We start from the raw sequence: 25,331 nt of genomic DNA, 5'->3' as shown, positions 1-25,331 counted from the left end.
GATCTAGTTTATCACAGCCCAGGTAAAGTAATAGCTTAAAATATTTTTGACATATATGGTATTTAAGTGCTAGGATCACATCATTCTTATCAATAATTACTTTTAAAAAAATCTTAGTCTCCAGACATTATGAACAGTTTACTTTGTTTTTATTACTGAAAAACTGAACTGTATATCACACTATTGATTGTGTACTCATGATTCTCTACCACAATAATGATTGTTTTGCTTTTCTTTTAATGTCAACATTTGCATTCTGAGTATAAAATGAGATCACATTTAATTTAATTATAATGTTAACAAATTACAGGGGAGCAGATGGATTTCTTGAGCACACTGTTCAGATGTTAAAAGTTTCTGGCATTTGACATATTTCAACAGTGAAAGTAAGTTTTGTGATAATTGATATAGTAAAATCTTAGAAATGACATCTTGTGAAATATTTTAGAGACAAAGCATATTGCATGGAAAGATAAATGCATGAGATTTAAATTAAATGAATCATTAGTTTTGAAAAACTACCTGCACGGATCTTTTGTTTTTGCCTTTGGAAATGACATAATTTCCTCATGTAATTAGATTTCAAAAGAAAACTAATAAACTAAAATTATGTTTCTTTCTACTTGAACATTTGTGTTAAAGTTTTCATTTATCGAGCTATTTATATGGTTTTGATTTTTCTTTGTTTAACAAGAAACATCTGGGGTCTTATGTCATCAGCCTTCTCCGCATCCCGACCCCTGTGGTCTGAGCCCCTCGGTGTCACAGTGCAGAACCAAATGGTCTAGTAACACCACTGACTCCTGACCTCCAGCCTGCCTTCAACCTCCAGTGCTTTGTGACTTTTTTGGGTACATTTTCCCTTTCTCCTTAGCAGTTTTTCCAAAAGCTATAAATCACTTGCTTCAAGTCCTCTGTCAAGTAACCTTTCTTCTCCTCCCTCCTAGCCTTTTTCTTTCACAACTTTACCTTTTTACTCTCAGAGAAAATAATGCCACAAACCACGTTAGTTGCTGTGTTTGCTAGTTAGCATTCTATCAGCCTGCACCCAAAGCTTTCCATGTATTATAGCATTTATCTTTCTTCATCCTAGCAAAAGATAGATTATTAGTTACATTTTGCAGATGAACAAATGAGGCTTAGATAAGCCAGATATTTTGCCCAGGAGCTGAACTGCTTTTTAAAAATCAGGTCGGACCTCTTTATCATTTTTTGGCTTTTAGTTCACTGAAGAGGAGGGAGGGATTTAGTTCACTTCCAACCCTTTTGGTTGAGTTGAGCATATGTTTTTCTTTTCTACCTGAACAGCTGCCTCCATCTGAGCCCTGGATCGCACTCCACACAGACTTCCTTAGAGACCATGCTCATAAATTCTGCATCCTCCCCGCCAGCCCTCAGACACACAACTCTGCCTCTGTCTGCCCTGTGGCTCTGCCTCCATTCTTCCCATCATGGCACGTAATCTTCAAAGACTCTTCTTGTATAGCTTCTCTACTAGCACTACCTCTTCAACCCACTCTTCATGATTCTCCTTAACTGGCTTGCTTGGTTGGGGTCCCAGGTACTTCCTCTGTGCCCAATCCACAGGGACTCGCAATTTCTATCTTAGCTGGCCTCTTTGGTGCTATTGACCGCTTTGTGAAAACTCCTCTCCCTTTGCTTTCTTGACACCATCTCTCCTAGTTTCCCCTTGTGACTCCCTGGATAGTTCTCTTACCCTGCTTCACAGGCCCAGGAATAACCTCAAATTGTACACAAAATGCTGGGTGACATTTTTCTCCTAAAAACGTCTCTGGCTTTTATTAGAGTCTCACATGTGTCTGTGACTCAGCAAAGTTTAAGACCAACACCCTGCAGGTATGTTACTCTGGATGATGTCTTCGATGGTCCTGATTTCAGCTGTCACCTCTGTACCACTGATGCCCACATCTTATATCAGTCATGTTTCTTTTGTTGGCTCTCGATGCCCATGTACAACTGCCTGTTGAACGCAGATGTCTCTAAGAAGCCTCAAGCTGAATATGCCCCCAAAGCGAGGTTATCGTTTAATATACTAAAACTCCTCCTTCTGTGTCCTCTCTCTGTGATAGCAGCACTAGGCAGTTTTCTAAGCAGGCCGGTGGGCGTCCTTTTATTCTTTCTCCCTCTCTCCTTCTTTTCTCAGCAGCCATGCTGTCCATCTACACTTCCGCTATTTTGCCGCAACCCTTCTTAATCGGACAATGCTTCCTGACTGGCCTTGATTTCTGTAACTACTGTCTGCATCAGTCCCGTCTGCCTACAGTAGCTCCTCCTGACCTTTTTGGAGTCAGGTCTAAAACTCGGCCCCTTCCTCAGTTCTTTCCCATAACCTTCGGGGGAGAAAACTCAAGTCCACAATGACACTCGAGACCCAGCCATGTACTTGAATATTCCTAAACACACATTATGCTCTGAGCATGTCTTCAGTAGACTGTATTCTTCCCTCACTATGTCTGATCCCTGTGTCTGGAAGGCATTTATGCAATTGGCCTCACTTACCAATTTGTACACACCTTGTTGGACACAGTTCCTGTCACCTTCTCTGTGAAATCTCTCTGATCTCTGCCAGACTTGCATTGGTACCCATTGTGATTGGACCACCTGCTTATAATATTCACCACCCCTTATTGTTACTACATCAGTATATGTATCAGTTCTGGCTTCTTTACTCTTTCTTTCTACCGAATCCCTTCCTCTAGGCTAGGGACTATATCTACTTCAGCTGTATCTGTGTCTTGACTGCATAGCACAATGTCTATAAAAGGATAAGTACTTAATACATCTTTTTTTTAAAAAAAATATTTTATTTATTTATTTGAGAGAGAGACAGTGAGAGAGAGCATGAGTGGGGAGATGGTCAGAGGGAGAAGCAGACTCCCCATGGAGCTGGGAGCCCGATGCGGGACTTGATCCCAGGACTCTGGGATCATGACCTGAGCCGAAGGCAGTCCTCCAACCAACTGAGCCACCCAGACGTCCCTTAACACATTTTTTACAATGATAATACTGCAGAACCCTAGAGAGTCCTAGTTGCCATGGCTTGCATGTAAGTAGGTAACTACAAATATTTGTTGCATAAGTAAGCAAATCAATGATACTCTGTTTGCAATTCTGTTTTGCAGAGCTAAATAAATGATCTGTCTATAGTTATCTTGCTCTTTGGGCCTATAAATAATATGAAATGCAAAATGTTATTTTTATTAGTATTTCATAGTCAAGAGGCCAATTTGACTAACATTTTCATATATTAGTACCATAAGATTAAGAAATATGATCATATGAATAATTCATTTTGGGATTAAGGAATTACTCATCTAGTAATAAAGAAGAAAACAGTTTCATGTTAGGTTGACTTCCTATATTAAAACCATTAATGTTGATGAATAACAAATGAATTTTTACATGTTTATTTCTGCATCATATATCTTTTGCATTTCACTACAGGGGCAAGTGACAGTCAGTTATTTGTATAATTTCCTCCCCGCCAAGCTCTGAGTCATTTCTTCCTCACAATTCAAGTGTGAACAAAACTCTCATATATGAATAACTTAAGTGTTACCAAATTTTATTGTAATATCACATAAATACCTCATTGTGCCACTGGGTAACTTCAAGTATTACATTAATTTTTTTAATTTAATTTTTAAAAGAGTTACTTCAGTTTGTTTTGAGTTGCTCTTGCTCCAATTGAAATATATTGGCTTAACATGGAAAGAGGTGTTGATTTATCCTTTACCCAGTTAGGAACAAGTTTTTTTTTTTTTTTAATTTTTTTTTTTTTTATAAACATATAATGTATTATTAGCCCCAGGGGTACAGGTCTGTGAATCGCCAGGTTTACACACTTCACAGCGCTCACCATAGCACATACCTTCCCCAGTGTCCATAACCCCACCAGGAACTACCCTGGTGGGGTTATGGACACTTCCTACCCCCCTTCCCCCAGGAACTAGTTCTTATTAGAGCCTGTGTCCTTTCTCCAATCCCTTTGAATTTGGGGATTTATTATCACAGTTAAGATTAGTCTATACGGGGATGCCTGGGTGGTTCATTCCATTAAGCGTCCGCCTTTGGGTCAGGTCATGATCCCGGAGTCCAGGGGTCGAGTTCCACATCAGGCTCCTTGTGCAGCATGGAGCCACCTTCTCCCTCTGCCTGCCGCTCCCTCGCTTGTGCTCGCTCTCTCTCTCTGTGTGTGTCAAATAAATAAATAAAATCGTAAAAAAAAAAAAAGAAGTCTACTCCATACATGGAAAAAAAACCCAACATCAAAATAGCCCATTTGTGAAGCTGGCATATTTGTACTGAGGATTATCTCCGAATTCCATTACCCTCACAGGTGAAACACTTAGAGTTTCCATTCTGCCCTTTCAGCTGTCCAACACTTTGTATCATGGACAATTTTTTCATACTTTATCACCTCCTTCCCTCTCCCTGCCCTCCATCAGTGAACGTGCTGCATCCTGTTATCTTCCCCCCACTTACCAAAGAGCTAGAATAAATACCAAATCAGTACTAAGTTTGAAGAGAAGGCATGCCACTGGTTTAATTTGTTAGTCTGTTGTACAACCACATTCAGTTATATTATTTAGCTGGGGGCTTCTGAAATATCTCTCTTAAATCAAAAGAAATGCAGTTCAGCAAATGCTTAGAGAATGTCAGTATCACATGTCTTTAGGTACAGACCTGGAAAGATGGCCATGCATAATCCTTCCCCTTCGGAGACTCTCTGCTTTTGTGCGTAATACCTGTAAGCACATAGTCATAACTATAATGCATTGAATACTTGCTCTGTGGTATGTTTAGACACATATATTAATTGCGTTATTACATTGATTTCTCAGATAAGGAGACTGAGTTTCAAAAAGATTGAACAACTTGCTCAAGGTCGCAGTCATTAACTGGTGTACCTGGGATGTAAACTCAGCTTTGTGTTACTCTTCAGATGTAGTGCCTTTGTCTAGGTCTCATTGTATCCCAGAAGGAATATCTAAAGGCAGAGACAGAGGAGGAATCAACTCTAGTTATGGGAGTCAGAGAAGCAGCATTTGAGTTGGGCTTTGAAAAATGAAATGTTCACCAGGTAAACAGTCTAAAAATGAATAAGAGATCCTAAAAATTTTAAACATTGAGAAAGGCTGATGAAGGAGATCTCTTAAGGCAGGAAGCATTTTAAATTACTAAAGACATATCTCTTTAGTGATATGACTTATTACTTTCAGCTCAGCACAAGCAGATTAATTTTCAGAAAAAATATTAAGCCTGATAGGAGCTCCTTCATAATGTCATTAAATGTGAAGTTTCATTTTTCAGGTTTTCAACTTATATAACTGAAATTATACTGTGTATATTTTCCTAGGACTTGATTTTTTGCTTGAAATTGTTTGTGATAACCATCTATGTATTGTGTAATTTGTGGATGTATGATGCTGTCCTTGACTCATTTATTTCATTACTGTATCAGTTTTGTGAATTACAAACAGATTTACCTAGTATTAAGTCACTGGACTTTTTTGTAGCTTCTAGGTTTTGGTTTTTTTTTAATATAAGCAGTGCTACAATAAAAATTATGACTCCTAATAGTATATAAAATATAAAATTATTTGCATATAAAAGCTATTTTTTGTCTTCTTACTCTATGCCTAGGAATGAAATTCTGGTGTCATAAGGTAGCTACAGTATGGAAGGGAGGATTTTGGCCCCATGACCTTGCTGTCTAGTGTCACACCTGTGGTCATGTTACTTATGTGGCAAGAGGAATTTTGCAGATGTAGTTAAAATTACTAATCAGCTGACCTTAAGATATGAAGATTATCATGAATTATCTAAGTAGGGTCATTGTAATCACATGTGCCTTTAACAACAGAAGCAAAAAAAAAAAGGCAAAAATAGAAGTAAAAATGTAAAAACAAAGCAAAATTCAGAACAGGAAATGACAGAGATGCAGCTGATGGGAGTTATTGAACTTAAAAAAAAAAGCAGCTGTTTTTGTGTGTGTGTCTTTTTTCTATTCTCCATTTTCTTTATCTGTGATCTAATCTTTATAGTTCCTTACTTCTGGTACCTTGGAGTTTACTCTGTTCTTGTTTTTCTAGTTCTTTGAGGATTAAAGTCATGTTGTTCATTTCTAGACTTTTTTTTTTTTTTTAAATCTATGCGTTTACAATTATAAACTCCCTCTTGGCACTGCCTTCATTCTGTCCCATATATTATAGTTTGTTGTATTTTCATTTTCATTATTTCAAGATATTTTCTAATTTCTTTCGAGAATTTTTTTTGACCCATTAGTTGTTTAAGGATATGTTGTTTAATTTCTGTATATTAGTTTATTTTCCAATTTTCCTTCCACTGTTTTTTTAATTTCATTCCATTGTCATTAGAAAATCTATGTTGTATAATTTCAAGCTACTTGAATTTGTTAAGGCTTGTTTTGTGACCTAATACGTAGTCTCTCCTGGAGAATGTTCCATGTGCACTTGAGAAGAAGTCTGTTCTGTTGTTAATTGGATGGAGTGTGCCCTTTAGGTACATTAGGTCGAATTGGTCTGTAATGTTGTCCAGGTCCTCTATTTCTTTATTGATTGTCGGCCTAGTTGTTCTATCCATTATCAGAAGTGGAGTGTTCAGGGACGCCTGGGTGGCTCAGTTGGTTGGACGACTGCCTTCGGCTCAGGGCGTGATCCTGGAGTCCCGGGATCGAGTCCCACATCGGGCTCCCAGCTCCATGGGGAGTCTGCTTCGCTCTCTGACCTTCTCCTCGCTCATGCTCTCTCTCACTGTCTCTCTCTCTCAAATAAATAAATAAAATCTTAAAAAAAAAAAATCTTTAAAAAAAAAAAAAAAAGAAGTGGAGTGTTCAAGTGTCCTACTATTAGTGTATTGCTGTTGCATTATATTTTATTAACACACTGCTGGATTTTTGTTTAATATTATTTTGTTTATTTATTTATTTTTTGCATGCAAAATACTAAACTAGTAGAATACCACAGGTTTGTTTTTTTATTGTGCAATTTTAAGTATTCTTTTTTGTCTGCTATTCCTTCTTTTAATAGTGAGTTTTCAGAAATGTCTTAAAGATTACATACTGTCAGGGTACCTGGGTGGATCAGTTGGTTAAGTGTCTGCCTTTGGCTCAGATCATGATAATCAGAGTCTTGGGACAGAGCCCGGCATCAGGCTCTCTGCTCAGTGGGAGTCTGCTTCTACCTCTTTCTCTGCCTTTCTCCCTGATCATGTGTTTTCTTTCTCAAATAAATAAAAATAAAATCTTTTAAAAAATTACCTTTCGTCATTAATTTCTTTTTTTTTAAAGATTTTATTTATTTATTTGACAGAGAGAGATCACAAGTAGGGAGAGAGAGAGAGAGAGAGAGGAGGAAGCAGGCTCCCTGCTGAGCAGAGAGACCAATGCGGGACTTGATCCCAGGACCCTGAGATCATGACCTGAGCCGAAGGCAGAGGCTTAACCCACTGAGTCACCCAGGTGCCCCCATCATTAATTTCTAACTTTATTTTTTTTTGGTCAATAAATGTGAAATTCTTTAGTAAATATTATATGACATAGTACATGGTCAATTTTAGTAAAATTTCCCTAAATTTAAGAAAGATTTGGAGAATGAATAGAAATTGCTGAGATAAAAAAGTGGCCTTGAGGGGTTGGTAGGGTGAGTATTTTAGGTTAAGTCAGGGAGAAATGAGACATCTGTTTTGGATTCAAGGAAGAAAAAGCATGGCTCTGTTGAAAAATGGCAGAAAAGATCAAATTAGAGATTTTACAGTGGCTGTATTTTATAAAGGATATTATGTCTTAATCAGTTTGAAATTATCATAGGATCTGGAAGATGGAAGGCTGCATGGTTAGAATTCATGATCAAATCAGTCTTGCATCGATACAGGGTATAAATTAAAGGAATACCAGATTGAGGCCAGTTAGAAATGAGAAATCCAAGCAAAAGTGTAAAGGTATGAATTAAGGCAGTGCTAGAGGTAATGGAGAAGTATTAAGAGATAATAAGAAAATGTTACAGTTAGGGAAAAAACAATAAAAAAAAAACAAACAAAACCCTGACTGCATCAACAAAACACAAAATCAAATCAAACAAAATTAAACCACCTAGTCTCTCCAGAGACCATTTATTCTTTATGTGTCAGTTTTAGAAATAATTATTCATCTTTAATGATTCTCTTGAGATGTATCTTCAGCTTCTTGGTGATGAGTTCTATTATTATGGGTTGCCAAATATAATAGAAGAATATGAGTCTGTGAAACTATTTTCAAAATTGGCTTTTTTGGGTAACTTTCTTTTTTGGTATTATTTCAGTTATACAGAAAGTTGACTAGAATAGTACCAGAAACTCCCGGATACCCTTTAACCCAGAATTTTTACTTTCAATGGATATTGACTTTGTCCCAAGTGCTTTATCATTTTCTCCCCCACTTTTTCCCTCTCTCATTCCCCTCTCCCATATTCGAGTTCTGAGAGTAAATTGGAGACACTGTGTCTGTCCCCTTTCCTCTAATTTGTTGAGTGTGTATTTCTTACCAACGAGTTGATGATCAAAATCAGGAAACATCACGATGATACCCAAATGTTATCTAATCCATACTCCATATTAAAATTTCAACAATTGCCCCAATAATATTCATTGTAGCTGTTTTACCCCAGTCTTAAATGTAGTCCAGAATCATACATTGAACTTAGTCGTCCTGATTTTAGTGTCTTTTAACCTGAAACAGTTCTGTAGCCTGTCTTTTCTTTCCTCACATTGTTTTTAATAATCTTTTTACTTGAGAATAGTTTTAGATTTAAAGAAAAGTTACAAAGGTATTACAGGGAGCTCTTACATATTCCTTACCCAGTTTCTCCTAACATTAATGCCTTACATTCCCAATGTACATTTGTCACGACTAGTAAACCAGCATTGTTATATTATAGTTAACTAACTCCAGACTGTATTTGAATTTTAGTCTTTTTTTTTTTTTCATTTCCCCATTAGTGTACCTTTTCTTCTTAAACATTGCATTTAGTCATCTTGTCTCTCAGTATCTTTTATTTTGTGACAAATTTCTTAGACTTTCCATGTTTGGGATGACGTTGACAGTTTTGGGAAGTATTAGCAGATATTTTGTAGAATGCCCCTTAGTTTGGGATTGTTTTTCTAATGTTTTTGTCATGATTGGAGTTGTAGGTTTGGAGGGAAAGGCCACAAAGGTGAAGTATCCTCATTACATTATATCAACGGTACATGAAATCAGCATGACTCATAGGTAGTGATGTTAACTATACTAACTGGCCAGGGTAGTGTTCTCCAGGTTAAAATGGTCAGCATATGCTACAAATATCCTTTTGTAGTATTGTGAGTTTTTTATGTTTTAGAGCTATAATGTCAAATGCATAGAATACTGAGATTTTATCTTCCTAATTAATTGAAACTTTTTCTTAATTACATAGACAGTTTTTTAAAATTTCTAGCAGTCTTTTAAAATTTAAAATCTGTATGTTTGCTATTATTGTATGTCCACTGGTGTGCAGTAGGTTTAGTTTTTTTACCCCTTCATGTATCTTTGCATTCTTTTCTTTTGAACTTTCTAAGTCCTTAAATTTTGATGTTTATTGTAAATAGCACATGGATGACTTGTAGGTCTCGCCAAAGTGAATGTTTATTTCGAATTCATGCTATAATCAAGTAATGTAGTCATTGTGACCCAACCTTTATGTTGTGTATTAGTCATTTATTGAATTCTCTACCTTGTGAGTCTCTCCCTCCCCTCCTTTTATTGATCTCTCATTTTTATGTCCTAAGGTGGCATTAAAAAAAGTCCCAAAATCAAATTCTGCAGGGTTACCCCTTCTTGTCTTTCTGGTTTTCCATCTTAAGCTTTAGATTGGTCTTTACTTAGTTGCCCAGTAATTAGAACATTTATTAAGACATTTTGGCAAATTTTATTCAGCATTTTAAAGTACTGAAAGTACATGTTTAGTCAGGGTGTTTAGTTTGTCTTAAGATTAAAAATGTAAATCTTGAGATTGTCAAATAGAAAGAAGAAAATAAAAGGTATAGGTAGATTAGAGTGATTAAGATTGCTGAAAGGATGCCAAAAATGGTATATGTAATATTCCAAAGAAAAACATGCAGGGATAAATTACTTGACCTTTTAGTTGTAAAGACCTGGAGAAAATAGAAGATCCTGACATGTATGGTTACCCTAGCAGGGAGCAAAAATACAGAGAAAACAAAACTTTGTTTTAGGAAGTTTCCTGCATAAGCTATGAGATGACATTTTTATCTCAAGTCCGTCCCGATGGTGCTCTTCAGAAGAAAATATTATAATAGAAAGAAAGAAAGGATTGTGGAGTTTTACAATAATTATAATTTTACATTGATACATTTATAGCTCAGATATTTTAATTTTTCATTCTTTTACCTTCTTCCCAGTCATGATAGCTAAAGAATCCAGTCCCTTTATCCATGGGGAATAGGGGTTATGTTTTGATGCATACACGCTGACATAGATTGTCAGAAATGAGTTATATTTTTGAGGACAAACGCACTTGTTGGACTCTAATTCCACGACTTGTAGTTCTCAGGATGAACTGAAGGGTCTGTGAAATGGGACTTAAAACAGGACAAAAGAAGCATGACGTGTACTGTGAGAGCATTGGGATTTTCTTTGGAAGATTCTCATGGACTTGTCTATGTATTCCCTCATGTAAAGCTGGGAACCATATATATACCTTGTATTTTCCTGGCGGACTTTGCCCTTGGTGTCATTTGGAATCTCTATGAGCATAAGTGCACCAAACACATGTAAAAAGAAAAATGTGTGGGAGTTTTATTTTCTTTAATTTTTTCTTATGTATTATATATTTTCATTATATTTGGAGCACCTGCTGTGTGTAGATATTTAACTCTGTTGGCTCACGAGAGGTCTATGTCGTGAATTTTACCCTTACAGAGGTTATAATCAACTTGAAAATAGAAAGGGAAAAAATATGTGATTGTAACAAGTTAGGGGTAATTAAATGCTAAGTGTCATAAGAATGCAGTGAAGGCTGAACTTTACATGAGGTTGACCAGGATGAAGTTTCCCGGAACAAATGGAATGTTATCTGGAGATATGGAAGGTTTGAGGTGAGATAGGGAACAGTTAGTGTGCTGAGGTATATCAGTGAATGGGAATGGCCACAAAAAGAAATAAGCACAAATACGTAACCATGTTGATGAAAGGAGAAAGAACTGTTGGAAACCAAGATTAGGAATAGGTTTTAATCGCATAATGGAAATTTTAGAACCCTTGGAGAAAATTTTATTATATTGTAGATATTATATAATATTATACATATTCCATACAGTAGACAATATGAAGCTCTTGACAGTTCTTGGACAGAGGTCCGACATGTTGAAAGTGATCAAAGTTTACCTTCATTAGGAAATGTGGGTCCATAGGATAAACTCAAGGTTGAAACTAGGAATATATTTTGTTAGGAAAGAGCCCACCAAATAGTAGTATGCTCTTTATTTGGTTCCATAAAAATGAAATGTATAATACTAGTCTATATTATAAATATTCATATAAATTATTAATATATATAAATATATTTTTTATTATAGAGGAATTCCAGGGAGGAAATGTGGTACAATCATACTTACAGCAGAGGAATTAAACTGTTGTAGGGTAAGTAAATATTTCTTTGATTTGAAAAGTATTTCCAGCCTTTTTAAAAGATATTTCTGAAACTATTCTTAAATGATTGATTCTTGAGTAATTTTGGCAAAAAAATAATTTAGACTATACAATATAATTTTCTAATCTATAAAATATCATTGTAGATACTTAGTTACTTTAGATAGAGAGACTACATTTGTAGTCCAAAAAGGATATCAGTTATTTTAACAGTCTTTTTAAGAAATAGAAATTATTAAAATAGAACCTAATGTCAGTATTATTTGGGAGGGGGCTTTAATACTAGGAATTACCAGTTGTACCAATCAGTTAAGTTCTTGCAAAATTTTGAAGATGAAGTGTGATTTTCTAGGAGTACTTCTAGTCACCTAACTGAAGTCCTTTTGCCTAGTATACTTGTTTTTATAGTTCTAATTGAATTAATTCAGGATTTATATAAGCTCCCATCTTTTGTTAGCTCAGGAGGCTCACATTTGAGTCAAGGACCAGCTACCACTCCAGCTAGGAATATGATGACATAGAGTGATACTCAGTATTTTTAAAAGATGGCTATTTTTAGTTGTGATGTGCTGATACAGCCATTGACTCATGTTCAGTGATTTTACAGTCATCAAGAAATGAGGTGATGGCTGTGACACTCCACACTGGAAGTAGTGATAGCTCTCTGAATCTGAAGTCGATATTGTTTATTTAATGTGGTCCAGCAGATCCCTGGGAACTGTTATTTCTAGGGGGGAAAAAAAGAAGTTTTCCCTGGGTTAAATCTCTAAGGGTCTTTATTTTCAATTTCTGCTTCATGATTTTAAGAACAGAAGTTCCTAAAGATACTAAAACTTAATACTGTGACGTTGGCTATAGTTTTCATTTGGAGAACAGTTATTTAAAATCTGAGTATGTAACTGGAATCTCTAGAGTATTTTCTTTAAGGACAGTTACTATGGCTTTCTATACATGTATTTCTAGGATACTATGGACAGGAGTCTGCCTGATACTACTTGCCCGCAAATGATGGAAACTGCGATTTCTGTGGGGTAGGGGGTGATCAGTGAGATAACAAAAGGAAACTGTAGTTAACAGTGTTGTGAAGATGATTAAGCAAAGATACTAGAATTTAAGTAGTTAAAATGCATTTAAATTGATGCCCTTCTTCTTCCTCCATTGTCTATGCACCTGTGGGCAGGTCTGGCCACCTCAGTCTCAGTGTTCTCCTGTGTAAAATGCCCAGAACCAACTCACAGTTAGAATGCCATTAAGCAGAGTTGAGTTTGGGATTTGTTATGAATTTGTAGTTTGTCTTACCAAATCACTTGACCCTTCTGTTTTACTTTCCATATTTGCAAGGGGGAGAAAAAAACGACATGTGAACCAGTCACTAGAATACTTGAAAAAATTCTCCCAGGTCTGCTAATTAAGCACCATAACATTAAATCTGAAAATACAGTATATATGAAAGCACTTTATATATACTAAGAATACATTACAAGAAGTACAACATAGTACAGAAATATTACCTACCATCCTTTTTTGTTGTTAAAATGGCACAAGGATTTCTTAGCATTCTATCATCTAATCATCTTTTGTACTTTGTGTCTCTAAATTTATATATATATATATATATATATGTATATATATATATATATAAAATATGTGTTTAATATAGTGAGGGAAGGGTGAAGGAAGAGAAAAAGAAGTTCAAGGTCAATAAGATACATGTTCCTTGTGTTGACATTAACATGCTGTTTTGTCAGACTCTTGACACTCAGGTGATTTTATGTAAATATGCCAATGAACACATTATTTTTAGTTCTATTTCAAAATAGAACCAAGATACCAAGGGCATAGATTGAGTATGGCCAGGTTGCATCTTAAATATCTTCCACTTTGAATTCTGCTGTTTTGCTCAGAAGAACAGGAAAGAACAGGAATGTTTCCATGAGAATGAAGTAGAATCTGTTACTTAATAATTACTTACCACTCTTTATACTACTAAACCTTTTAGAATATCTGGAATTATCATTTAATAAGTAAATACATATTTATTATACTTAACAATTACACATCTAATATTTTTAAAATATTGTTTAAATCATGACTTAACTTCACTTAGGTGTAGTATGTTCTCTTCTTAGCTACAGCCTTATTGATAACGAGCATCATTAAGAGACATAAACCTTGAAATAAAATTACGATGCTAGTATAGCAGAAGAAACAAGTGTATTCAAAGCAATGTTCGTAGTTACTTTGGAAGAGACAGTGCCTTTTATTTTTTCAAAGATTTTGTTTATTTATTTGACAGATCACAAGTAGGCAGAGAGGCAGGCAGAGAGAGAGAGGTGGAAGCAGGCTCCCTGCTGAGCAGAGAGCCCGATGCGGGGCTCGATCCCAGGACCCCAGGATCATGACCTGACCTGAAGGCAGAGGCTTTAACCCACTGAGCCACCCAGGCACCCTGAAGCAGTGCCTTTTAAATGCACATTTAAGGGTACCTTGAAAATATCAGGCATTATCATTTAGAATCTTGACTGAAGTAATTTTACTTCACATTTGACATCATACAACTTGATGGTTTTTTTTCTTTCTTTAAAATACATTGTTATTAACTTGAGCATAAGCTTTTTAAAATCAGGACACCTAAATTTGAGTCTTGTCTCTTTCAATATTCAGCTGAGTGAGGTTATAGTCTTGGAGCTTTAATTTCTGCATTTGTAAAATGCTAGAAGTCTTCATGTATTCCCCAGATCATGACTTTGCAGAATAAAAAAGGGACAGCATTGGAGAGATATGTAAATTATAAATTTGTACAAATATTAATTTTTAGTGTAATAATTTTAATAATCTCAACCTAGTATTACATCGTTTATTTCAAATGCAACTTCTGTAATGTATCTAGTCAAATGCCAGCGTATGAATTAATGTTATTTTGAAGTTATATCAGGTTTGTTTGTTCACCCAGTATTTTAAAAAGTAGCTTGAGATTATCCACAAATAATATTTTTCTTTTGTTTAATTGATTCCACAATATTCGTAAAACATACAAAGTGCTAGTCCCTGAAATGGATGCTTGGAATATAATGGTGAGAAAAAACAACAAAAAACAACCCTGATCCTTGCTTTAATGAACAAGTAGTTTGTGGGAAGGACAGACATTAATTAGATGACTGTGTAGGCAAATATGTCATGATATATACTAAGTGATTAAATATAAGAGAGTATAATGGAGAATTCAGTTTATATTGGGGAGGGGGTCACTGCAGATCTCTAAGAAAGTAACATTTAAGCTGAACCCTAAGGAATGGTTTTCCAGTTAAATGAAAGAATTCCATTGGAATGCACAGCTTGCATAAGGTTGTGAGGAGGGAAAGAATTGTGTCTGTTGTGTGGTGGCCAAGGGCTAAGAAGAAGAGATGATTGAGTCAAAACTTTGCAAGATAAAGGTGGAAAAGGCTGCTCAGAGCTCCTTTGGTGCTGAACTTTGTAGATCACATTAATGATTCTGTGTTTATCCTAAAGACAAGAGGAAGACTAGAAGCATTTTAATTATGAACAGTATTATTTCTTTTATGTTTTGAGAACATTACAGTGTCTGTTGAATGGAAAGTGAGTTGGATAATTGCAAGAGTAGAAGGAGGAGAAAGAAATATGTGCTACTGTGAGGGAGAGGGAGGTTGGACTAAGGTGAAGCAGTGTAGCCAGAGTGAAGAATGGAGAACTATCTCAGAGGTGCAGTGGTGTGACTCGGTTTAGATAAAGGGTCAAGAAAAGAAAGGAGTCAAGGACTGCTTCCTTGAGCACTTTGGGTGGATGAGTATCACTAATGGAGCTGGGAAAATTGTAAGAGAATCAAGTTGGATTTGAATTAGTTAGAAGTGCCTATGAAGCATTTGAGCAGATTTCTACCATGGCAAGTTTGTAATACTGGTGTGGAGTATTGAAGAAAGATCTTAAAATTCTCTCAGGTGGCATTAAGCACAAGAAGTTAAAAAAAAAAAAAAAAAAAACTTTGCAATGATGCTTCTGCATTTCTAAAAGTAGGTAAATGCTTGTCTTTCCTCCACAGAAAGTAGATTTCATTTGTGCTAGAAAGAGATGGAATTCCTGCTAAGTTCCTAACTTGGATGATTGCAAAAAATATTTCCCCTAGGTTTGTATAATTTAGTACATTGAAAGCAATCTTTATTTTTTATTTTTAATTAATTACTTGTTTTGCAAGTCTTAAGGAATATAATTTGAAAAATTACAACTTGGTACTATGTTTACCAGTGATGAAAATTTGTTTTAATAATATTTACTTTGTGTGAAGATTTACTCACAATCAATTTGAAATATGTACATTTCAATAATCTATTACGTACTTTGAATATATCTGAGTATTTTTTGTAGTTTGTGTTTTGGTCCATGTACTTTGGGAAAATGTCTTACAGTAGTGATTTTTCTGTAGCAAGGACAATGTCCTTCTCCCGTGTTCTTAGAAAATTATTCTCTCTTAAGGCCATTTTAATAAATGTGAAGGTGAAAGGGCATTCAAACCAAAACAAAACAAAGAAATCAAAACCAGTCCTTCTCTCTCAATTTTGCTCTGATTTTATAGTTTGTTAGGGTGATTTTCTCACTGCTTCCTTAAAGAATAGTATAGGAATTTATTATCTTTCAACCTCAGATTTGAAAAGTGATCGTGATTGAAAAGTTTGAGGTGATAGTGGGGTCCATGTTTTTCTTGCCTCTGTTCTTTTAATTTTCTTTAAAATGTGTATTGGTCGCTATGCCTGTTCAGAAAGTGAAGTCTATAATGAGTGTTCCTCTGGCAGAAGTTACTCCATCTGTGCAGTAACACAATGACAATACACTACATCTTTATAGCTAAAAACAAAAGTAAATTATACTATACCAGTGCTTTGAAAACCAGAAATCTAGACCTGTGAACCTCTCCAAGGGCAGAGATGTCTTCTTCATCTCTCTATTCCCAGATTCTAGCCTGAGTATTGCTTCAAAAATGTTTGCTAAATAAGTATACGAAAGAATGCATGAAAAAGAGAAATAGTGTTCTCTTGTGCTATGTTCCAGAAATGCTAAAAGGAAATAATGAAAACTTTAGTTGGATTTTTAAGTACTGCTGGACTCTCCAAAATTAAAAAAAAAAAAAAGTGGTGATTAAGAGAGTGCTTTTTTTAGTATTCTTAACAGTTTCATCAAATAGCTTTGAAAACTGCAAGCTCTTAATTGACTCTGAACTACTTTGACCCCCCAATTTTAACTTCCCAAAATTGTCAGTTAAAAAAAATTTAAAATACTGATTTTAATTGTTAAACTACTGTGTATTTCCTACTTTTTAAAGGTGCTTGTCCTATGTAATTGAATAATATTTAACTTCTTAATTTATGATACTCCAACTTGTTTACTTATAAGCTAACCTCTATAGCTTATGAGTGCTTAAATATATACATCCACAAATTGATGGATTTGGCATAATTACTAACATCCAACTATGTAATTACACTACAGATAAGCAGGAAGTGTTTTACTTTCCTTGAAGCCCAATGTGATAGAATTATTAAGACTTTGTGATGCACTTGTATATAGTTAAAAAGGAACCCTTCCCTTCCAGCCCAACTAGATTGCAATATATATATGGTCATTTTGGATCTGTCTTGTACCTTATCTAGTGAGCAAAGATATCTTAACATCTAATACATGATAGATACGTAATAGATGCTTAGTAATTATTTCTAGAGAAATTAACAAAGAGTTGTGCTCTAAAACTGTGTACTTGAATAACTGAAGATAGGAATGAAGATCTCATATTATATAATTTTGAATACCTATAGTCATCTACTAAATGTCATTTTTTCCACAGAGAAATGTTAGAGGTCTTAAAAAAGCAATAGTTCTGTGATTAGAGCAGAAACTTCCAGAGTCAATTTCTTAGTCTCACAATCCTTTACAAAGTAATTTCATGTTGTCTGGGATTCTTGCATACTTGGCCATTTGCATTAAGATGGTATATTTGTTTTCTTGTCGAGTCTTGCTTGTGATCTGCAGTTTCTAGTTATTTATAACTGAGGTTTTGAGATATTTTATTAATTTTGTTTGTAGGATGCTGTTCTGATGCAATTTTGTGCGAACAAATTGGACAAGAAGGACTTCTTTGGAAAATCAGATCCTTTTCTTGTTTTTTATCGAAGTAATGAAGATGGCAGGTAGATTTATCTTTTATGCATTTAACTCTATAGTAAGAATGATACTTGAACTATTTTTTTTCCTCAGAGAAGCTCAGTGAATTGATAAACAGTAAAATATTTTGGTATTTTAAAAATTGATTTGATTTTTGCATCTCAATAACAATGTATAATTTTATAAGTACTTTATATGTTTTGTATGATATTAAAAATGATTGATTTTCAACTTCAAAGAAACATTTCCTAGTGCGCTCCTCAGCGCGGGAATAAAGTCTTTCGAATTGCTACCTGTCCTGGATTCCAGGCCCTGCTGTTGTGGCACTTCCCGAGTCATCCAGTTGAAAGAGGAGGCTGGTTAAACTGTCTCTTCTCCGGATTGATGTAAAGAACATCCTTTGCATATACCTTGGCCCATATGTGTGTGTATTTCCATAGGATAGATACCATTGGTGGCTTGAAGGGTATGCAGTTTAAAATGCTGATAACTTCTATGAAATGTCTTTGAAAATGGGAGGAGTCAAGATGGTGGAGAAGTAGCAGGCTGAGACTACTTCAGGTAGCAGGAGATCAGCTAGATAGCTTATCTAAAGATTGCAAACACCTACAAATCCAACGGGAGAAGAACAGTAATTCTAGAAACAGAAAATCAGCCACTTTCTGAAAGCATATTTTCCTGGGGTCTTTGCCACCCTTCTAGTATTTTACTTGCTCCTTCATATACTCTTATCTGGACAAAATGACAAGATGGAAAAATTCACCACAAAAAGAAGAACAAGAGGCAGAACCGAAGGCCAGGGACCTAATCAATACAGACATTGGTAATATGTCAGATCTAGAGTTCAGAATGATGATTCTCAAGGTTCTAGCCGGGCTCGAAAAAGGCATGGAAGATATTAGAGAAACCCTCTCGGGAGATAAAAAAGCCCTTTCTGGAGAAATAAAAGAACTAAAATCTAACCAAGTTGAAATCAAAAAAGCTATTAATGAGGTGCAATCAAAAATGGAGGCTCTCACTGCTAGGATAAATGAGGCAGAAGAAAGAATTAGCGATATAGAAGACCAAATGACAGAGAATAAAGAAGCTGAGCAAAAGAGGGACAAACAGCTACTGGACCACGAGGGGAGAATTCGAGAGATAAGTGACACCATAAGACAAAACAACATTAGAATAATTGGGATTCCAGAAGAAGAAGAAAGAGAGAGGGGAGCAGAAGGTATACTGGAGAGAATTATTGACGAGAATTTCCCCAATATGGCAAAAGGAATAAACATCAAAATTCAGGAGGTTCAGAGAACGCCCCTCAAAATCAATAAGAATAGGCCCACACCCCGTCACCTAATAGTAAAATTTACAAGTCTTAGTGACAAAGAGAAGATCCTGAAAGCAGCCCGGGAAAAGAAGTCTGTAACATACAATGGTAAAAATATTAGATTGGCAGCTGACTTATCCACAGAGACCTGGCAGGCCAGAAAGAGCTGGCATGATATATTCAGAGCACTAAACAAGAAAAAGATGCAGCCAAGAATACTATATCCAGCTAGGCTATCATTGAAAATAGAAGGAGAGATTAAAAGCTTCCAGGACCAACAAAAACTGAAAGAATTTGCAAACACCAAACCAGCTCTATAGGAAATATTGAAAGGGGTCCTCTAAGCAAAGAGAGAGCCTACAAGTGGTAGATCAGAAAGGAACAGAGACAATATACAGTAACAGTCACCTTACAGGCAATACAATGGCACTAAATTAATATCTCTCAATAGTTACCCTGAATGTTAATGGGCTAAATGCCCCAATCAAAAGACACAGGGTATCAGAATGGATAAAAAAACAAAACCCATCTATATGTTGCCTCCAAGAAACTCATTTTAAGCCCGAAGACACCTCCAGATTTAAAGTGAGGGGGTGGAAAAGAATTTACCATGCTAATGGACATCAGAAGAAAGCAGGAGTGGCAATCCTTAGATCAGATCAATTAGATTTTAAGCCAAAGACTATAATAAGAGATGAGGAAGGACACTATGTCATACTCAAAGGGTTTGTCCAACAAGAAGATCTAACAATTTTAAAATCTATGCCCCCACCGTGGGAGCAGCCAACTATATAAACCAATTAATAACAAAATCAAAGAGACACATCAACAATAATACAATAATAGTAGGGGACTTTAACACTCCCATCACTGAAATGGACAGATCATCGAAGCAAAAGATCAACAAGGAAATAAAGGCCTTAAATGACACACTGGACCAGATGGACATCACAGATATATTCAGAACATTTCATCCCGAAGCAACAGATTACACATTCTTCTCTAGTGCACATGGAACATTCTCCAGAATAGATCACATCCTCGGTCCTAAATCAGGTCTCAATCAGCATCAAAAGATTGGGATCATTCCCTGCATATTTTCAGACCACAATGATCTGAAGCTAGAACTCAATCACAAGAGGAAATTTTGGAAAGAACCCAAATACATGGAGACTAAGCAGCATCCTTCTAAAGCCTGAATGGGTCAACCAGGAAATTAAAGAAGAAATGAAAAAAATTCATGGAAACAAATGATAATGAAAACACAATGGTTCAAACTCTGTGGGACACAACAAAGGCAGTCCTGAGAGGAAAATATATAGCGGTACAAGCCTTTCTCAAGAAACAAGAAAGGTCTCAGGTACACAACTTAACCCTACATCTAAAGCTGGAGAAAGAACAAGAAAGAAACCCTAAACCCAGCAGGAGAAGAGAAATCATAAAGATCAGAGCAGAAAGCAATGAAATAGAAACCAAAAAACCAATAGAACAAATCAACAAAACTAGGAGCTGGTTCTTTGAAAGAATTAATAAAATTGATAAACCCCTGGCCAGACTTAACAAAAAGAAAAGAGAAAGGACCCAAATAAATAAAATCATGAATGAAAGAGGAGAGATCACAACTAACACCAAAGAAATACATACAATTATAAGAACATACTATGAGCAGCTGTACACCAACAAATTTGACAATCTGGAAGAAATCGATGCATTCCTAGAGTTATATAAACTACCACAACTGAACCAGGAAGCAATAGAAAACCTGAACAGACTCATAACCGCTAAGGAGATTGAAACAGTCATCAAAAATCTCCAAACAAACAAAAGCCCAGGGCCAGATGGCTTCCTGGGGGAATTCTACCAAGCATTTAAAGAAGAACTAATGCCTATTCTCCTGAAACTGTTCCAAAAAATGGAAATGGAAGGAAAACTTCCAAACTCATTTTATGAGGCCAGCATCACCTTGATCCCAAAACCAGACAAGGATCCCATCAAAAAAGAGAGCTATAGACCAATATCCTTGATGAACACAGATGCGAAAATTCTCACCAAAATACTAGCCAACAGGATTCAACAGTACTTTAAAAGGATTATTCACCACGACCTAGTGCTATTTATCCCAGGTCTGCAAGGTTGGTTCAACATCTGCAAATCAATGTGATACAACACACTAATAAAAAAAAGAACAAGAACCATATGATACTCTCAATAGATGCTGAAAAAGCATCTGACAAAGTACAGCATCCCTTCCTGATCAAAACTCTTCACAGTGTAGAGATAGAGGTCACATACCTCAATATCATCAAAGCCATCTATGAAAAACCCACCGCAAATATCATTCTCAATGGAGAAAAATGGAAAGCTTTCCACTAAGGTCAGGAACACGGCAGGGATGTCCATTATCACCACGGCTATTCAACATAGTACTAGAAGTCCTCGCCTCAGCAATCAGACAACAAAAGGAAATTAAAGGCATCCAAATCGGCAAAGAAGAAGTCAAACTATCACTCTTCGCAGATGATATGATACTATATGTGGAAAACCCAAAAGACTCCCCTCCAAAACTGCTAGAACTTGTACAGGAATTCAGTAAAGTGTCAGGATATAAAATCAGTGCACAGAAATGAGTTGCATTTCTCTACACCAATAACAAGACAGAAGAAAGAGAAATTAAGGAGTCAGTCCCATTTACAGTTGCACCCAAAACTATAAGATACCTAGGAATAAACCTAACCAAAGACGCTAAGAATCTATACTCAGAAAACTATAAAGTATTCATGAAAGAAATTGAGGAAGACACAAAGAAATGGAAAAATGTTCCATGCTCCTGGATTAGAAGAATAGATATTGTGAAAATGTCTATGCTACCTTAAGCAATATACACATTTAATGCAATTCCTATCAAAATACCAATCATTTTTTTCAATGAAATGGAACAAATAATCCTAAAATTTATATGGAACCAGAAAATACCTCAAATAGCCAAAGGGATATTGAAAAAGAAAGCCAAAGTTGGTGGCATCACAATTCCGGGCTTCAAGCTCTATTACAAAGCTGTCGTCACCAAGACAGCATGGTACTGGCACAAAAACAGACGCATAGATCAATGGAGCAGAATAGAGAGTCCAGAAATATACCCTCAACTCTATGGTCAGCTAATCTTTGACAAAGCAGGAAAGAATGTCCAATGGAAAAAAGCCTCTTCAATAAATGGTGTTGGGAAAATTGGACAGCCACATGCAGAAAAATGAAATTGGACCATTTCCTTACACCACACATGAAAATAGACTCAAAATGGATGAAGGACCTCCATGTGAGAAAGGAATCTATCAAAATCCTTGAGGAGAACACAGGCAGCCACCTCTTCGACCTCAGCCGCAGCAACATCTTCCTAGGAACATCGCCAAAAGCAAGGGAAGCAAGGGCAAAAATGAACTATTGGGATTTTATCAAGATCAAAAGCTTTTGCACAGCAAAGGAAACAGTTAACAAAACCAAAAGACAAATGACAGAATGGGAGAAGATATTGCAAGCAACATATCAGATAAAGGGCTAGTGCCAAAATCTATAAAGAATTTAGCAAACTCAACACCCAAAGAACAAATAATCCAATCAAGAAATGGGCAGAAGACATGAACAGACATTTCTGCAAAGAAGACATCCAGGTGGCCAACAGACACATGAAAAAGTGCTCTACATCACTCGGCATCAGGGAAATACAACTCAAAACCACAATGAAATACCACCTCACACCAGTCAGAATGGCTAAAATTAACAAATCAGGAAATGACAGATGCTGGCGAGATTGTGGAGAAAGGGGAACCCTCCTACACTGTTGGTGGGAATGCAAGCTGGTGCAACCACTCTGGAAAACAGCATGGAGGTTCCTCAAAATGTTGAAAATAGAATTACCCTATGACCTAGGAATTGCACTACTGGGTATTTACCTTAAAGATACAAACATAGTGATCCGAAGGGGCATGTGCACCTGAATGTTTATAGCAGCAATGTCTACAGTAGCCAAACTATGGAAAGAACCTAGATGTCCATCAACAGATGAATGGATAAAGAAGAGGTGGTATATAAACACGATGGAATACTATGCAGCCATCAAAAGAAATGAAATCTTGCCATTTGCGACGACGTGGATGGAACTAGAGGGTATCATGCTTAGCAAAATAAGTCAAGCAGAGAAAGACAACTATCCTATCTCCCTGATATGAGGAAGTGGAGATGCAACATGGGGGGTTTAGGTGGTAGGAGAAGAAGAAATGAAACAAGATGGGATTTGGAAGGAAAGAAACCATAAGTGACTCTTAATCTCACAAAACAAAATGAGGGTTGCTGGAGGGCGGGGGATTAGGAGAAGGGGGGTGGGTTTATGGACATTGTGGAGGGTACGTGCTATGGTGAGTGCTGTCAAGTGTGTAAACCTGGTGATTCACAGACCTGTATCCCGGGGATAAAAATACATTATATGTTTATTAAAAAAAAAAAAATGAAACATTTCCTCTGTACTTTCCCTAAAATTATAACATTGCCTTAATAGGATGGAAGAATTATATTTTTGTGAATCTAAGCTGCTAAAGCTAATGCTTCTGGTTATAAAATTGAAGGATTTTATGGGTTCTTTTTTATACTTCGGGGTTTTAGGATGTTTTTCCCCAGTAATATTTGTGTAACATGAAATAACATTTTTCATTTCATTTTTGTAATTTGAATGTTTTTAGCAGTCATTATTAGTCTGGCTTCAATCGGTTTAAAATTGTACCTATAAGTTATAAAATATAATATAATATGTACTATTCTACCATTAAATATATTTTACTGTTTCTGTGACTCATACTGTAATGTCAGTATCTGTGGGAAAGTTTATTGGTCATATTATGGGCCAAGGTTCTACTGCCTCAGTTTAAATCATGACTATCCTACTTAGTAGTTATGAGACCATAGGTAAGCTTTTCAACCTATTTGAGACTCAGTTTTCTTATCTATGAAATGGGCTAATAGTCATAACTACTTCACAGTGTTATTGGCAGTATTAAATGTGTTGCAGCACAAAAAACCAGAAGCTTGCTTAATAACATAAAATGCAAATGTTAGCTGTTATTATTATTGATCTTAATGTATAAGTTTTCCTTAACTGTATGGGATAAAATATTAGCTAAAGGAAAAATGTTATTTTAAGAGGAAAAAAGAAGGTAAGAGAATAAAAAAAAAAAAAACCATCACAACTGTCACATTTGCAAATGAAACTATACATGTTAATGTTATATAGTAAGTATATAAAATGTATGTAAAAATAGAAAGTTTGCAATTTAAAGTGAATACACTGGGCAGTATAAAATGATGTTTTATTTTATTGTGTGATTGTTGTTGACCAATTCCTGGTCAACCGTTGGTTATTGTGTTATGGTGTCACATTATTACACTTTTCTACTTCCCTTCTATCTTGGTGGTAAAAAAATGACAGAGTAGTATTTGAATCTGAATACTGCTTTTATCCATGTGGAAAATATGGACAATGAAGGAACCAGTCATTTGGCAGTCATTTCAAGGGAAGAGAAAAACTAAAAAATGGTTCAGGGATTTCTTTGTGACAATGTTATCCTGTCTGAACTACTTGTTTTCTGAATTTGCTATTTTTATTTTTACCAGTTTTCTTTACAAAGATTTGTTGTACGATGATAGAATTTCAGTCTCTCACACATTTAATACTACTCATGAGTGTTATATTATGGAAATTTATTATGCTTGTGTAAAAATGATAGTAATTTATTCATTAAATGAAATGTAATTATTAAGAAGAGTATGGTTAATCAAAAAAGTCATTTAAAAACAACTGTTGCTAAAATTTAGTGGATCTTACTTCAGAAAACTTTCCACTTACATTTACACACAGAAAATTAGGTCACCATCTATATCTAAACACATATTTTAAAGCACATGTATTAGTGTATATATCTTTATATATTTACGTTTTGTTTTGATGAGTTTTGAATGAGTAAAAGTGCTTTTCTCCACAATTTTTATATGTAAACCTCTTTTTTTAACTGCAAATATTTTTAGCTTTATTTTTAACATTTATTTGAATATGAGGCTATTTAAAAAATTACCTGTTGCCTTGTGTGTTTGAGGCTC

The 25,331-nt window shown here is 35.6% G+C and overlaps 1 protein-coding gene across 1 annotated transcript in view; it reads left to right on the top strand.

Annotated features, from left to right (window-relative positions):
* Positions 1-25,331, top strand: part of CPNE8 (copine 8) — a 219,592-nt gene that overhangs the window by 95,747 nt on the left and 98,514 nt on the right. Inside the window, exons 7-8 of the mRNA XM_044227148.1 lie at positions 11,635-11,698; positions 17,798-17,901. Of these exons, the coding sequence (XP_044083083.1) occupies positions 11,635-11,698; positions 17,798-17,901 (168 nt within the window). The remainder of the gene's footprint in view (positions 1-11,634; positions 11,699-17,797; positions 17,902-25,331) is intronic.

The sequence above is a fragment of the Neovison vison genome, chromosome 12 (genome assembly GCF_020171115.1).
Source record: "Neovison vison isolate M4711 chromosome 12, ASM_NN_V1, whole genome shotgun sequence".
Lineage (NCBI taxonomy): Eukaryota > Metazoa > Chordata > Mammalia > Carnivora > Mustelidae > Neogale > Neogale vison.
This window is presented reverse-complemented; position numbering and strand designations above follow the sequence as displayed.